Raw genomic sequence first — 17,164 nt, forward strand, 5'->3', positions numbered from 1 at the left:
TTATCTGCAGCAGTCTCTCTTACAAACTGCATTTTCAGTTGAGTCCAGGCCAGAATTTATAGCCTACTACCCCCACCTCCCGCGTGGACCATTCATTTTCTTCTCTCCCTCAAAGCAAACTCATTGCTGAAAAGTCTTAATTATCCAGCAGGGCTAGATGGATGAGAAACCCTGTACTCATGAACAGCTTCAGGTAAAGTCACTGTATTGGTAGGAAAAAAATATTTCCCTAAATGTTAAATTCTAGCCATTCATTGTATAGAAGAAAAACATAAAACTTAACAAAGGTTGGTGGATAATAAAAAAAAATGAAAAAAATATTATGTATAGGAAGCCATAGGCCCCTGACAGAATAAAATAATAATAAAATAAGCCATTATTCCCCTGCAAAGAAATGCAGTTCGTTGTGACAAAATGGCTCAATAACATCTCTCTGTGCACAGTGTGTGTGCAGTGCAATGCTGTCTTATCAGGTCAACAGATTACTTTGTCAAAGAGATTTGATTCATAGATCAAATTAGGCTAGGTGCATGTTTACCTAGCATAAATTAGGACATATCATATACAAAATACATATAGGTAAACCCACACATACTCTATTCTGCGGGAACAGTACATTAGCACTTCATTCATTTACACAAATCAAACGCTGGAATGCCTTTCTAAATTACACTCTGATGTTTCCTCTTATCTCCACCATCCTATCTAATAAAATGCCTTTTAGACACATTCCCAACTCTGTTTAAATATTTAGTCCCACAGTACATCAGCAGCACTATGGGTGTATTTAAGTAAAGAAAGGTCCAGGGAACAAAGCAGTAGCTTATACAGTATGTGCCGCCCAGCTCAGCGGGGCCGGGATCTAGTGTATCTGGAGCCTGTGAGAGTGTGTAAGCGTGTCTCAGGGGTGTTAGGGTCATTATAGCCCCTCATAATGTGTTTAAAGCTAAATGAGAGGTAATCATTTCAGAAATGCAATTTCCTAGCACTGCGAGACACAGCTCTCTCTTTCTCTCAACACACTCTCTTTAGTCACTCAAACACATGGAAGTGCTGCAGTGGTGATGTACTTTGGTCTGCTTCTATTGTTTTTTGCCCTCTAAAAATGCTTTGTAATATTACGTCTTACTTCAATATAGTTTAATATAATTAATTTATGAGACAGTGATTACCAAGAAAACTTTAAAATGGCACTTCCATGGTTGCTCACCCCTGATCTAGCGTAATTGTTATCTTTTAAATTTAAGCATTTTCTTTGATATATTTTAGAACATGTTGATGGGCACCATTGACTTGCATATAATTGTTACCCATATTCTTTTAAATATCTTCTTTTGTGTTCAGAAGAAAAGGTTTGGAACAACTTGAGGGTGAGTAAATGATGACCGAATTTTCATTTTTGGTTAAACTATACCTTAAAAATATGCACTTATTTTTTGTATGTTTGCAGGAATTGTGTGTATCATTTTAAAATTTAAGTCTAAACATGTTATACATAACTTTACTTTCAATATTTTGGTATACTAAGGTATACAGAAGTCTTTTATTTTGTATTATACTGGTAGGTCTAATTTTCCCCCAAATAAAGTGATTGATTATAATTAAAAAAATGTACTTCACCCATTAATGAACATCTGACCTATTTGATAAAAGCTCATAATGCAAAGAAATATTTTTTCTTCAAAAATCGTTTTTTTCAAAATCGTTTTTGTTCCTGAGTTTGCCACTTAAAGGGTTAAATAGAGAGACTTTATAAGGTGAAGTCTATAAAATAAGAGACTATAGAACAACTATAAACTATAACTTTAGACTATAAAATAACTTTTTTTATATAACGAATATCTCGTATGGATTATTATGAGATGAAAAGTAGCCATTGCGACTGTTACTTCTTTACAGAGAAAGTCTTTTCTATTCTGCTCATATAGTCTTTTCACTCAAATGACTACTGAAAATCTTTCTTGATGCAACACACTATAATTTCCCAGTGTTATGACATGTACTATATAAGGCAGCGATAACAAGTAACCTCAGAGTGTTCCTTTCAGCCCCCTTTTCTCATGGTTTAACAACTGTAAAACCCACACCGTCCTAATGAAAAAAGCAAAAGATAAAGACAAGCCCTCAAAAGCACACAAAGCCAACTGTTTAGGTTGGATCACCAATGGATCACCAATGGAACACAATGAATGTGGAATCCCATGTTTCCCTCCATATTGGCTTGTAACCCGAAATATACTGTATAGAATCTAATCATGATAATCTGACCTGCACTGTGAAAGTGGTCGGCTGATACATGTTTCAATAACTGATGCTGATTTCTGGAGAACAGGTTTATTTATGGCTGATATATTACAGTGACATACACTACAACTCAAAAGTTTAGGGTTGGTAAGAGTTTTTAAATGTTTTAAAATAAGTTTCTTATGCTCACACAGGCTGCATTGATTAAAAATACAGTAAAAAACACAATTATAACTATTTAAAATAAGTGTTTTCTATTTTAATATATTTTAAAATGTAATTTATTCATGTGATGTTAAATCTGAATTCCCAGCAGATATAGTTTCAGTCTTCAGTGTCACATGATCCTTCAGAAATCATTCTAATATGCTGAATCTATGCTCAAGAAACATTTCTTATTATTATCACTGTGAATAACAGTTGTGCTGCTTAATATTTTTGTGATAACTGTGATACACTACCATTTTAAAAGTAAGGTTTAAAAAAGAGGGGTTAAATACATGTCGATATATCAGCCTGTATGATGCATCACTCTATTATAAGTGGAAACAAGGCTTTGTATCATAAGAGGCCCATTCTTAGCATGTCATCACCTGAATTCAAACACTAGATATCAATGATGGCACAGAAGTAAACTGTTACTCCACAATGCCACAACACCAGTATGAGACTGGCAGATATTGTCAATTTATGGTTATAGCTATCTTAAAGGAATTCTCCCAAAAATGAATAATCGTAAACTCGTTTTTTATTTAACCCTCATGTGGTTTCAAACCCATATGAGTTTCTTTCTTCCATGGAACACAAAAGGAACATTTTTAATATTTTACCATGCAATTAGAATCAATGGCAACTGGAGCTTTCAAGCTCCGAAACGACAACTTGTTGGTGAATCAGACATTGCTATTTCTCTAATGAACACAGTTTTAAGTGAATAACATCATCTCTGGGAGAAACATTTCTTTAAGTAGTGTTCAATAAAGAAATTTCTACAAAGTGTGCGAGGAACTTATTAAATTGCATGCTGTGTGTATGCACGTGCCACTTACTCCCATTCCTTGCGCCGGGCCTGTGGGGTGCTGTGGATCTTGTGCGCCTGATGTGCTTTAATGATGTCCCGTTGTTCAATAAGTCCCCCCCTGCGTCTGTTAATGATATTCGGGCTGACGGGCATGTCGGGGTCCAGACCCAACGCGGCCGCCCCCTCGCATGACCCCCCCAGATCCAGGGAGGATGGTGCCAGACCCATCGGGTGGGCGTGGGGGACGTAAAGTGTATCGAAACTAGATGCATGGTACAGGAAACTGTCAGACAGTCTCTGGGGCTCCAGGAGAGAACAGGAGAGGGAGCCGTCTTCCAGGGTTCCCCGGTGCTTGAGCCAGCTCTCCGGGTCCTTGGGCTGGAGGAGGAAACATCGCGGGGGTGGGCTCCCACCACACATGCCCTGACCGAAAGCAGGAACTGCCAGGGCATTACGGTCAGAGAGGGTCTGAGCGCTGACCGAACACGTGCCCAATTCCAACATCCTGAGGCCAGACTCTCAGCATCGTTCTGTTTGAAGAGAAAATAGGGAAAGGCGACAATTAATTAGGGGGCCTCATCATGCTTCCAAAAAACTGCAAGATGACTTAAAATTATTTAAAATAAGAAAATAAGCTTCAGATTCGGGTTCCAATGGTCTTGAAAAACCTGGACTTCTAGAAACTGGAAAAAGCCACTTTACAATAAGGTTTCATTTGTTAACATAAACAACATTAGTTAACATGAACTAACAATGAACACTTCTACAGCATTTATTAGTCTTAGTTAATGTTACTTTCAACATTTACTAGTACGCTTATAAAATTAATAACAAATTTCATCTGATTCAATATAGAGTCACAAGCTTGCAATTCGATTTACAAGCTTGCAATTCCGATTTCGATTAGATTCAATATTGATTAATTGGGGTATCTATCAGGTGCTGTACATTTTCTCAAGGAAAAAATTCAACTAATGCTGTAAATTATATAAAGAGTCAACTGTACTAGAATACTAAAGGTTGAAGTTAATTGATTTATTTACAAACACTTATACACAAGAACGTTTTTATTATAATAATAAAGTACAATACTAACTTTATAATTTATAATTTATCCAAAAATAGGCTACATTACATTCTGAAGAACAGTAAAAAAAAAAAGAAAAAGTAATATGTAATATATTGCATATATTTAGCGAAATGCTCCTCTCTATAGTAATTTTTTTGCTAACTATTGAGTTTATGGTCATTTAATGGCTTGTCTGAGGTAATGTTACACCACATATTGTTCTCAAGTTGTATTATTTACGTCTTTCCGAGGTTGAAAGTGATTGAGCAATCAGCCGCTGAGGCGCTATATGAATCTGTCATACACCATTAAAGAGCAGCAAAACGGTATTTATTGTTTGAATTTCATAATAAAATGGACAGAATTTTAAATCTGAAACTTTGTTTCTTATCTAAAGTAACAAGGCACAACGCTTCATGCGATTTATTGGATGGAAGGCGCGCTACAAAGTTCTGTTAATTCATCAACTAAAAACAGATTTTCTTGGTTCATAAAAATGAGAATCAGTTAAAATTGAGACTTTACCCAGCCATAAAAACAATGAACAATTGTATTTTATTAATATTCACAAAGATTATTAAATGTTCACTGTTAGCTCAGGTTAGTGTCACGGGATAATCAGGAAACATAAGCGAGGAATCAATTGCAGGAAAACAAAGGTAAGATTTTAATTAACCAAACAAACAAAATACAAAGTACAAACAAAACTCCCACGTGGGGGAAAAACCAGAACAAATACTAACAAGGCAAAAACACTAGGAACAAGAAACAGGAAATTTGACACCCGAACCAGCACTCGACTGAAAACACAAAGGAAGCTATAAAGGAAACACACACAGGAGGGTAATGAGACAACAGGTGAGGAATGTTAATACTAAGCAGATAACGAGAAAGGAGGAGCTAACAATTAGACAGAAAGCACATGGCACAGGAATAGTCAAGAGCCATGTGCTCACATGAAACTAGACTGACATAAGACAGACAGGAAATGTCATAGCTCTGTCACCACACAGGACTAATAATAAAAGCAGAAGCGACAGAACCATGACAGTTAATACATTAACTAATGTTAACAAATAAACAAAATACATTTTATTTATTTCAAATTATTTTTATATTGGCACTATCAGTTTTTGTAGATAAAAAGTGAAAACAAGCTGTTACTTCAGCAGAACCAGAAATGTCTATATGGACTCAAAACTGCACAGAACAGGTTTTGTTTCAAGACCCTGCCACTAAATCGGCCTACCAATGTGCAAAATTATTAACCTGACAGGGAAATTGACAATTTTGCAAATGCATGAGAGCAGACATGTGATTTATCAGAATATAGACTTTATTGGGTTATGACCCGCACCTGTTGAGAACCATTGATCTTCTGTTCATGCAGACAAATGAGGTCATCAACATGCAAAGACTTTAAAAACACATTTACTATTAACTATATCAATAACTAACAAAGCCTTGATATGCCAGGAGCATCGAGGGAAAGAGTTTTAGCATCCGTAGCTTATTCACTGTCAAATGTGACACTAATTTAATGAGATATTCCCTCCAATCTCATTCACAAGGAGCCCTAATTGTTGTAGAAAGAATGTTGCCACCAATGCTTGTTTAATGCGTTGCCTCTAAAACAATTTAGTGACAATGGCAGCCTTTAAAAATCATGACAATGTTCTAGTCACAATAACCTAATGAGGGAATCAGTTATGCAGCTTATAAACAAATTAAATCGTAATCAAATCCCAGCTAAGGTCACAAATCATGCAAAAGAATGTTATTAAACAATTAATTCATGTCTGTGTCCTCTCCATATTAATCTGTCAAAACATATCTACTAGAGTTTATTTAACAATGCAACAGTGCCACAATTCTTAGTCTTTCTAAAGTAAATGCCAAGAACCCCAAATACGATGGATTCCTTTGTCTTAAAATATAATGTCTAAAGACCTATTCATAGTAACATATTAAACATGACATTACAAAACAATGTTTAATTATATTATTATACCCACTATTAAATTAATTATAATTGCATAAACCTGAAAATAAATAAATTTAATACTTTCCACGATAAATATTGTTCTGAAGCAGCATGACAGAAAACAGTGCACTAAAACCCCCAGTAAGAAAGATAAAAAAAATGTTTTAATTATTTGTAAATACACACACATACATATACATACATATATATATATATATTTAGTTGAACATTAACTTTGCAGTCCTGCAAAGCTGATTTTGTGAAATCTTAGACATTTTGATTGCAGATTACCTATTTTTCCATGAGGATTCTCTATAGATTACTGTTGTCACTATAGTTACTCATGAAATAGTATTGGCCATTTATAGTTTAAAATAAAATAAAATTTCAGTGCATCTGTTCTTTTTATTGCACCTTGTTTGCAGCGTCAAGCTCTAATCATCTGGCCTCTTTAACATGTAGACACCATGAAGCGAGAGCTGACAGGGCATAAATTAGTAAGACTGGCCAAATAAAACAATGTGACTGAAAAATACAAACTGATCCTGCGCTCAGAGCTCTGTGATTCATCACGCAAATCTACGCAGAAGCGGTGTAGCATCTTATTAAACCCCAGCTGAAAATGGAGCAGCGGTTGACAGTTGCAGAAGGATGCAGGAGTGTTTGTGTTATATTTACCATGGTGGCCCACATCCAACATCATCTCAGACTCAAACACTAATAAGGGTGAAATATAGTATGATGCTAGCCTTAGGCGAGTAGAAAAAAAGCCAAATACTGTTTAAATATGGATATTATTATCTCAGTGACATAGCTATGTAAATTTTATCGCTCAGAGGTTGCTCTAGTTCAAAAGAAATGGTGTTGGAGTTTTCAGATCAACTCTGTCTAATGTTTATCCCAAAATTCCTCATAAGAAATAGAAAGAAATTAGACAATTGTTGATATACAGTATAGTAAAAATATACACTACCAGTCAAACGTTTGAATCATTAAGATTTTTTCAATGTTTTTTTAAAAGAAGGTCTATTATGCTCACCAAGGCTCCATTAATTTAAAAACTGTTGTGCATCTGTAAAAAAAATAAACAGTAATATTGTGAAATATTACTAATGTAAAATAACTGTTTTCTATTTAAATATATTTTAAAAAGTAATTTATTCCTGTGACGTAAAAGCTGAATTGTCAGTGCCCATTACTCCATGTCTTCAGTGCCACATGATCCTTTAGAAATCATTCTTAGAATTATTATTGTTCAAAATATAGTTGAGCTTTTATATTTTTCTTTTGAGGAAAAGGAGAATGCTCAAACTGTGATTAATCTTTTCCATCATATTCTTTATGCCAAGCTAACTTCTATCTGTTTTGTAGCTTGTTTCTTATAATTGCTGCTATTTTTGGTAGAAACCATGATACATTACTATACCAAAGTTTAGGGCAACTAAGATTGCCCTGGTGCTTGTCAGCATAGCCAGTGGGGAGAGCAGGTGACCGGTGCCGGCAGGAAGGGTAATCTCCAGGGTGGCACTGGTGATACAGTGAATCAGGGAGGCGCCGGTAGCTCAGGGAACCAGGAAGGATTGTCCTCCGTGGCCTTGACACTAGGCTCGGCCAAAGATGGCTAGAGACGAATACCCTAATCCTCCGTCACCGGACTCCACTTCAGGGGCTAGAGGACTGGTAAATTTCTCTCATTGGAACAAGCTCAGGAAATTTACAGACTGGAATGGATTTGGAAGTGGATTCTGGATGTAGGGTTCTGAGAGGGGCAGATTTCTTCAGGGCTTTCCAGACGGAAATAACCACAGGATCCGCAACTTTCGCTCCCAGGTAGGACCTGGGAGGTGTTCAGTGGTTGGATGGACAAAAACTCTGATGCCAGGATGTCTGCAGTGGACTGCAGAGAAAGCTAATGAATGGAACTGGCATCTTCTTCAACCTTGCCAACAGTGAGGGGGGGAAACCACTATAGCATATAGCTCTCAAGGAAACAAGTGGTAGCTGACGCCAGTATCTGGTGATAAAGATGGTCGTCTAATCCGCTCCAAAACATGATCTTCATGGCACTATTATTCCATGGAACCAAGTTGGAAAGTTCAAGAAATTCTCTCAATTTGACGATCATCTTGAAAAATGGAGATGAGCAGATTCACTGAATCTCTAGAGATGAGGGAAAGGCTCATAGTGCGGCTTTTGTTGTCGTTGGGTCTGGTCTTCTGTCATGGAAAAGAAGAATGCAGACACAGGTAACGTCTGAACAGAGTTTATTGAATAACACGCATAAAGTTAGCAGGTGAGTCTCTGGATAGCAGATCGTTATGGTGCGTGACAGGTCTTATCCGTTGCAGGTTGAGATGAGAAGTGACCAGAGGACTGAAGTCAGGCAGACACAGAAGACAAAGGACAGGACAGTTCGATGCACGGGTAGGTAATCCAAAGGTAAGTAGTCAGGTGGAAATTCAGTGTTGAACGACAAGACAAGACAACTGTGATGAGGAGCGTGACAGCTTATGTAGGGAGATAATGAGCCGGTGCATGGGTGATGAGTGATTATCTGTGACAGGTGTGTTGATGGATGACTGAGTGCAGATGGGGATCAGAAGGGATGCTAGGAAGTGTAGTTCTGGTGACTGGGCTGGGGATTTAGGATTGACACAATTAAATTTATCAAAAGAGATATTTATAAATGCTGTTCTTTTGAACTTTCTACTCATCAAAGATGAAAAATGTAGCACAGTTTCCACAAAAATATTAAAGGTGCGTTCACGCCATGTCCTACTTACCGCAATTACGTGATTTTAACTTTTAAAAAGCGTTCACGTCCTCGTAGAGCTCATAATTACAGCTTGTAAAATGGGAATTGTTTGAGAGCTCCTACTTGTACAATGTGACTGCTGTAACACCTGACCGCTGCAGATTCATTGTGGTGCTATAGAAAACGCATACTCCCAGTCCGAGGACCTGAACAGCTCCGAATATAACGTTACGTGTGTCATGTCGAGACCATGGTAATTACAACATGGTGTGAATGCAGAAGAAGCAGCATTAATAGGAGAATAATAAGAAATAAGCTATAAAACGGAGAGAAGTTAACCTGGTTTGGAAAGAATATGATGGAAAAACTTCATCATAATTAAGTTATGATGGACATTTTGGAATTTGAGACAATGCAATCTATTCTCCTCTTTTTCCTCAAAAGAAAAATATTAAAGGCAGAAGACTTAATATAAATGCTCCATTAGCTCTCTAATTAATCTCATTGCTGTCAACCAGGATATTAAAGAGATTTTATTTGTGATTTAACAGAATCCTAAATGATCTAATCTAGATTTCTCAAATTGAATCAATCAAAATTATTCACCAATAAAAAATAAAAAAAACCAAATCCTTCAGTTTCACAACCCACCATTGTGAGAAGATATTTTTGTCACACTTACATTCAGAAGCTACGTTTCTGCCCAGTAGTGAGTCTCGCTGTAGTCTAACCCTTGGTGAGTTAATGACAGGCCACGTATTGACTCGGAAGTACAGGGATTAATTGCAGCTGCATAATAACGAATAAGAGCTTCCAACGGCGAGGGAAAAGCATACACCTGCCTGTGCCAAGTTTCAGCAAAAGCCATTAATTACTCTCTGATAAATGAAAAAGGAAGACGGATGTTTGAGAAATAAAAATGCATTTGTACAAAAACAAAAACCAGGAAAGGTTCTCTGTGGCAAACTCTCAGTTAATTATGGATGTAATGGGTCCATTTCCTACAATGATCAGAGAAACCGTCCTAAATGATTGCAGTAAATGAACCCCTGAACTAAACACATCTGAAAAAAACAGTGTGTGGCATTAATTGAAGTTTCAGGCATCCTGGGTGTACTTTTTAAATAAGTTTATTTATAAAATGTGCTGTAGACTACTGTGGTGTCAGATAAAAACATAGTGTTTGATTTGAAAGAGACCAGGGCAAGTCATCACACTTTTTATTCCCAATGAATATTTCTCAGTTAAGTTAATATCTCGGCTACAACTAAAATAATGTTCATTTAACACTTGTTGACATTTTGTGACAACACGCCCCAAATAATGTGGTATATTGTCATATTATATGGCAATATAATTATATTATATTAGCCTATTATAGACTACTGTCTTTTTAAGTTTTAAAATTAAAACAGCGGAAATGTAATTTCCTGTATTAAGTCGTTATTATGGCTAACAGATTTTGCAGTTACAGTAAATGTAAACATTTAAAAACACATTTGACAACTTGCCATGACCTGTAATTTGTGAAATTTATACATCTTTATGCATATGACTGGCCCTGGTGTCTCTCATAACATAGTGCTCCTAGATTATACCATGGTATTTACACAGTACTCCAAGCTGCTTCAAGAAGTACAATAGTTTTACCATGGTACATGTAAAAAAAAAGAAAAAAAAGGTATTATCATGATTGTATACATCCAAAAAAAACTGGTATCACTGTAGTACCATATACAAAAAGCCAAGGTAATACAAATGGTACACAGGAAATTCACATTTAAAACACAAGTAAACGCATCGCTATAGCGATATATTTCTCTATTTTCCATGAGATTCCGACAGAAACAAAACAACCGAACAGTAAATCTCAAGAAATATGAGCACAGCAGAGCATCTCCAGTAATAATTCTTTATGGAAGTAAATGACGCAGATCCAATATTCCACTCAAATAGCTAACAAGCTGCACCTGGACCAGGAGGATTGCAGTCGGTTGGGGTTATTCTTTTTATCAGTACTGTTTACCTTTCCTTCCTGCTGTCTATGTTTACCCGGCACCTTAAAAGTACTTTTATTTTAGTGAGTCATACTCCATTAGGAAATGTAACATGCTTTTTCTTTATTAACATTTTTGTCATATATGCCGTATCTCTCAAAAACAGTCAATTATATCAGCAAAAGAGGAATGCAGGTGAACATCAGATGAATCTATCACAAGAAAGAATTACTCAAGTGAGATTGAAGGGAGAGAAAACAATGAGAAATATCCTGTTTTTGAATTGGCCCGGGTGGGTTGGGATTGGGAATAAGATATGATCCAAACTGACTCAAGATCTTTCAAGTAAAATGGACAAAAGAGAAACATTTTAGAGCCTTGAACACTTAGAACAACGGACCGGATGTGTTAGCGAGGATGAGAGAGCGGAAGCATGCCCTCACGCTTTTCACAGGAATTTGAACTCCAATCCCTCAGCGCTGGATAATTCAAGGTGAGGGTGAAAGAGCGTGTAACCTTTGCAAACACCTGCTACCCTGAACAAATCCCTATTAAGCAACAAAATCCCTTTTTGTCCTCCCCCTCTTTTCCTGCCCTCTTTCATCACCTGCGACACTTAGCAAGCCTGTCTGGTAGTATTATCAGAGCGCAAGTCAACAGAGACAGGCTGAAATTCAGGAGATGAAATTGATTTCCCTTTATTGCTTTACCACAGGAGGTGAAGAGAGTGTGGAATCAGCAGTGGACCATTTCTATCTCATTAATGAGAACTTGAACCTCCACAGCTCTTAGAATCATTTCCATCTCATGCAAAAGAGCACAAATACAGCTTAAAATCAAGCTAAAATTTGGTATTTGGTAAGACCACAATCACACATTTGGTATTTGGTATTTAATTAATCACTCTGCAGAGAGAATACTAATAAAAAAAACATTAATTTCAGGATATCAAAAAAGCACCTCGATATATATACCATGGCACTGGTTATTACCATGTTTACGTACCATGGTATTTACCAGGGTTGTGAGAATACCTTTTCAATTCCAATTCAATTCCTGAATCTGAATTTAATTTAAATTGAGGTAGGATAAATGACACAAAATTAATTTTTTTATAAGAAATCCAAAGTTTCAACTACTAATTGCCGTCTGTAATTGTAGTTGTACTAAACTATTGTTGTACTGTTATGTTGTATTCATAAAACAGTGGGTGGAAAGTACTGGGGTGACCTATTGTACTACTTCCGGTGAGATTCTGAACTGCGCATTCGATGGACACTTTACTATCCCATGAGGCTATTAGAGAGGAGAAGCGAGGAGAAGTGACTGACGCCGTCGGTCACATGACAATGACAACGTGGCGGATGTAGTACGTTTGAATTTCATTAATTCTACACACATTCATACTTTATAGAACATACTTTTTAACAGTCAGTTTCACACCAAATACGTACTATACAGTATGAGATTTCAGACGCAGCACTTTTTCTTTACATGCACTTCAAGGATATCAAGGTAAAAACCTTGTACTTTTGTTATTTAATAGAAAATACGTAAACAGAAAAAGTCTGCTATCTTCTCTCACATGCTAGTTAGAAAAAAGCCTAAGCTCTTTTCCAAGGTCAGTGTTTTAAACCACAATTAAGGAGTTTTTCTCACACAACCACTGAGTGAGGAAAAAATGGTCAGTGTTAAAGATCTTAAGCACGTTTCCGTCAGCTAAATAATGAGTCTGTCAAAATGTGTCAGCTGAGGTACTCTAGCACGGTGACGTTGTTTACTCCAAATTGTTCAAATGTGTTCAATGGCGTCATTTCACCATGCTATGAGTGGGAAATTCAGATTACCATAAAAAGACTATTTATGACAGCTTCACTGTTCGATCACTGAAGAAGCTTGTTTTATAGACATTACTGCATTATACCACACGATTACACTATATACAATACAGTTATTTGCACACCACAAGGTGGTAAACACGTTACATTTATACAAACCTGAGCTGGTAAGAGGGAATTATCATGATTCACCAGAAAACAAATTGTGAGGTTAAGTGTCGGTGCAATTTCCACAAATGGCAGACACTGAAAATATACACTAAAACAACTGGAGGCAATAGGCTATGCTTTGGATGATGACACAAGCTTTGGTTGCATTGTGTCAGCTATGAAACGGCTGTGAAAAGAGGAGGTTTTCATTCAAATTCTTATCTGAATCATTGGACTGTGGATTGTTTTTGTCCTTTTTTGTCTGGTACTTTACAGTGTGTGAAGGATTAATCATAGCTTTATCAGCCCTGATTGGCATCACTGACATCATCATCCTCATTATTATTATCGTCATCCCAGAGAAAAATGTGAAAGAGACCATCAATGTCAAAAGACACTTTAGAATACAATAATATTCAAGCTCTGTTCCAAACCCTAGTTAGCTGCATCACTGTCTACTATCTACAGACTACATTTTCAAATGGCTAAACTTAATTCTGTTGGAAATGGGTTTCCTAACAATTAACTCTATTCAGATAAATTGTTTAAAAACCTGACTGACTGAATAAAGTAAATCAACTAAATCTCTTAAAGTTCGGTACTAGCTCGCAAGAGCACTTTAGTGTATTTTCTCTAACATTACAGGCACCACATAATGCTACTACTTGCTCCACAAAACAGTTACAGTAGACTTTAAATCTGTGATTGTATCACATCACACAGCAGTTACATTCTCAAGGTGGATAATCCAATTGCAGGTCAGAAAAAAACTTAACTCGGAAACTTAACACCGCATATAGCTTTGAACTACCAATGAATATGAATTAACCACATACAAGATTTTTATTTTTTAACTGTCAACCTAAAAAACACTCCTCACCAAAAAGGCTTTTAAGCAAATTGAAAAGTAAGTTGGCTCACGTTATTTATGTTTCAGGCTTTAGAACTTCCATCAAGGGGACATAGTGTGGAATCAAAAATGCAAAGAAGGTGTGCACATGCACACAAATTATGCTCAGGTGCAGGACAACAAAATAACAATAATGGAAAAAAATAGATATTACTTCTTTTTTCCAACATAGTGAGTGCTCTCTAGTTCTAACAGTGCATTGTGGGACATTTTAGATAGCAAACGTTTCAGTGCAATGGAAAGATTTTGCAATTGACACAGCCCTTAAAATGGAAGACTCCCATATCAGTTTCCTGACCACTGAATGCTAATTAAGACGAACCCAAAGACTATCACAACTTCAGTTTAATGCCATCTCTCCTTATATGTCGGTCTCACACACATCCACCATATTTGTAGATCTGTACTGAATCTTTCTCCTAAGCGAGCAATATCAGCTGTTAGAGATCCACGCATCTTCCAAAATCTACCAAAAATCAATCTGAAGACTTTTGGTTTACTCTTTTCAACACACTATGCTTTCAGACACACTTATTCTAATCTCACATACTATTTCGGATGTGTAATATACACATTGGGACACCCTGAAGATGACAACTGGCTAATCCAGGTGTGTTTAATTAAGGTTGAAGAAAAACTCTCTTTGACCTAACATAGTTTGGTTAATGGTTTTTGAAGATAAGGGGTGTCACTCAGCCGGTCTACAATTTGATTGGACTGACAACCTTTAAAGGCTCAGTAGGAATCAGTAGACTCAGTTTTTCAGCTCAGTAGGAATTGTTATGAATCCCAAATCTGAGCACATGCAAGCTTAACTCTTCTGCAGTTCTGTTCTTGTGTAAAACTATATTCCATAAGAGGAATTGAGAGAGACTAAACAGCCTTGTATGAAGAGGATTTATTTTTTGGTCTCCTCTGCTAAATTCACAATGAACATGACTCATTGCTGGCAGACTGAAACAGTATGAAGTGCTGTCTGTTTGACAAGCAGACCAGTAGAAACGAGTCTAACCTAAAGTCTGGCCGGTGCTCACGTCAACTGGGGCAACGACCCACCTGCGGGAACTCATCTCTGTGTTCACCTGGGCCAAAGCACGTGTCAGTCCCTAAACAATGGACCTTGGGAGAAAGAGATAGCATTGAGCATGTGTCTAATTACTGTAGTATGGTGACTGAAGCGTGTCTGTGCGTGTCTCGCTGAGCTGAAATAGATGATGAAGAGAACACGGCTCATCCCGTGCTGTTTAGAGGAGGCGGTTTATTTACCAGAGAAAGAATATATTTGTGCACAGAGGAAAGTAAACACGAAATGATAATGAAAGGGAGATAAAACACACGGAAGGAAAGACACAGAGCTCAGGGTTAAGGGAAAAAAACTGATTAAAAGAAAATGGTGTCTTCCTCAGGCACAGGGAAGGAAACATATGTGGGGTATAATTGGCACTTACAGGAATTTGCTGCAAGTTGCTGGAATTTCACAATGCAATCTGATTTGAGTGCCTTTTTTTAACAAACATCATCCTCCCATGTTTATTTTATGAAATACTAAATTAAAATATGGTAATTAATTCATTTATTGATGTATGCTGAAATAAACTTCCATTCAAACCATTTTTTGAAAAAAAGCTAAAAATGTAAAAAGAAATGTAAATGTAAATTTACATTTATTAATTTAGCAGACACTTTTATCCAACGTGACTTTTGAGGAATACAACAAGTGACAGTACAGTAGTAATAAGAATATATACATACTTCTTCATCAAAAAGGTAAAGGTAGACCACACATGGTCTACAATGAGTGGCGGGACAGGGACTTTTATTCAAATCTCACTCAGTCCTTCACATTTTAATTTAGTACTTCTCAAGTTAATTTCATGAGAATAGACTAGAACAAGACTAAAACAAATCCAAACAGAAATCCATTTAAAAGGCTTAATTTAATTGTGTGTAAAAAAAGCCCTGAATTTAATTAATTTCATTGAACATTTATATTTTTTGAGTGCATGCTCACAAGGAGAAAACAGCACAATTCTTTGAATGCCCACCGATATTGAGGAGCCACTGGAATGAAGGCCACCGTGTTGGAAGATAAGAATAGCCACTGAAACCTTCACAGCGTGCTACAGCTGCCGTTTTACTGAGCAGTGGTGGAGACTGGACAAGTGTAGAATCTCGTTATAAGGTTCGATGCCTGCGCATTTAGCACCCATTAAAATGAACAGACACATTCTTGAGACAGGGATCCATTTTCACTTCACTGAAACCATTGACCGTTGAGATTAATCTCAAACTAATCACATACTACACGATATCAGATATTTTGGCACAATCCGTTTGACGTAGGGTGTAGTGGTGATTTGTAGCCGACAATGGCCATCGCCCGGGATGCAAGAATCGATCATTTCATCTTGTAGCCTGTAGTTTGTAATAGTGGACAACAACCGATGCCGTGTCTGCGATGCTTCACGATGTCACGACAGAAAGTGAAGTCAACGCCATTGCTGAGTATTTTGTCCTTAAAACGTCTCAAAAACACGTTTTGAAATCACTGGTGTTTCAGGTGTCACAAACTACCTTGTAACCAGTCACGTCAACGTGCCGTGCGGCACGGAGAGATGTATATTGCGATGTTATGATGAACTAAATGGCTTTCTCCACTGACGTTTGTGTAACATTAGCAACACATTATTAGCTGTTGGATAACATAGCCAAGCCAAAGGCTAATCATATTAATTATGGTTATGTGTTCGACGTTTAATGAAATTTATCAATACACACAACTATAGATAAAAATTCACTGCCAAAGACGGAAAAGTTTTAAAATGATAAAATGGTTGTTGTACTTGGTAAAGCTGTATCCTTTCCGGGAAAGCTACATGACATACAAATCCAGTGTTAGTCACAAAGGTTTCAGTGCCCCTCAACAGACTTAAAAGCTTTCAGCCAGATGTAGCCTGACCTCCTGCAGTTATACACTTTACTTCTTTTGAAGTTACTAAGAAAATGAAATACATCACTTAAAAGATGAAGAAGATATTTATGGAGACGTGAAGGAGCCAAAAAAGTATCCACACAAATATAAAGGATGTGTTTGCCAAGCAGGCATACTTATGCTGTTCAGCAAATACAACTGAATAATGAAAAACTGAACCAGAAAAAAAAATATTTAAAAGTGTAGTATGTAATATTGACAGCT

The 17,164-nt window shown here is 36.8% G+C and overlaps 1 protein-coding gene across 1 annotated transcript in view; it reads right to left on the bottom strand.

The window, feature by feature from the left end:
- The window catches only part of cacna1ea (calcium channel, voltage-dependent, R type, alpha 1E subunit a), a 186,714-nt gene that overhangs the window by 162,181 nt on the left and 7,369 nt on the right, over positions 1 to 17,164 (bottom strand). The window contains exon 2 of the mRNA XM_077222712.1: positions 3,294 to 3,795. Within this exon, the coding sequence (XP_077078827.1) occupies positions 3,294 to 3,769 (476 nt within the window). The 5' untranslated portion in view covers positions 3,770 to 3,795. The remainder of the gene's footprint in view (positions 1 to 3,293; positions 3,796 to 17,164) is intronic.

This window comes from Siphateles boraxobius, unplaced genomic scaffold (assembly GCF_051911475.1).
Source record: "Siphateles boraxobius isolate OS27281-9 unplaced genomic scaffold, OSU_SipBor_1 9, whole genome shotgun sequence".
Lineage (NCBI taxonomy): Eukaryota > Metazoa > Chordata > Actinopteri > Cypriniformes > Leuciscidae > Siphateles > Siphateles boraxobius.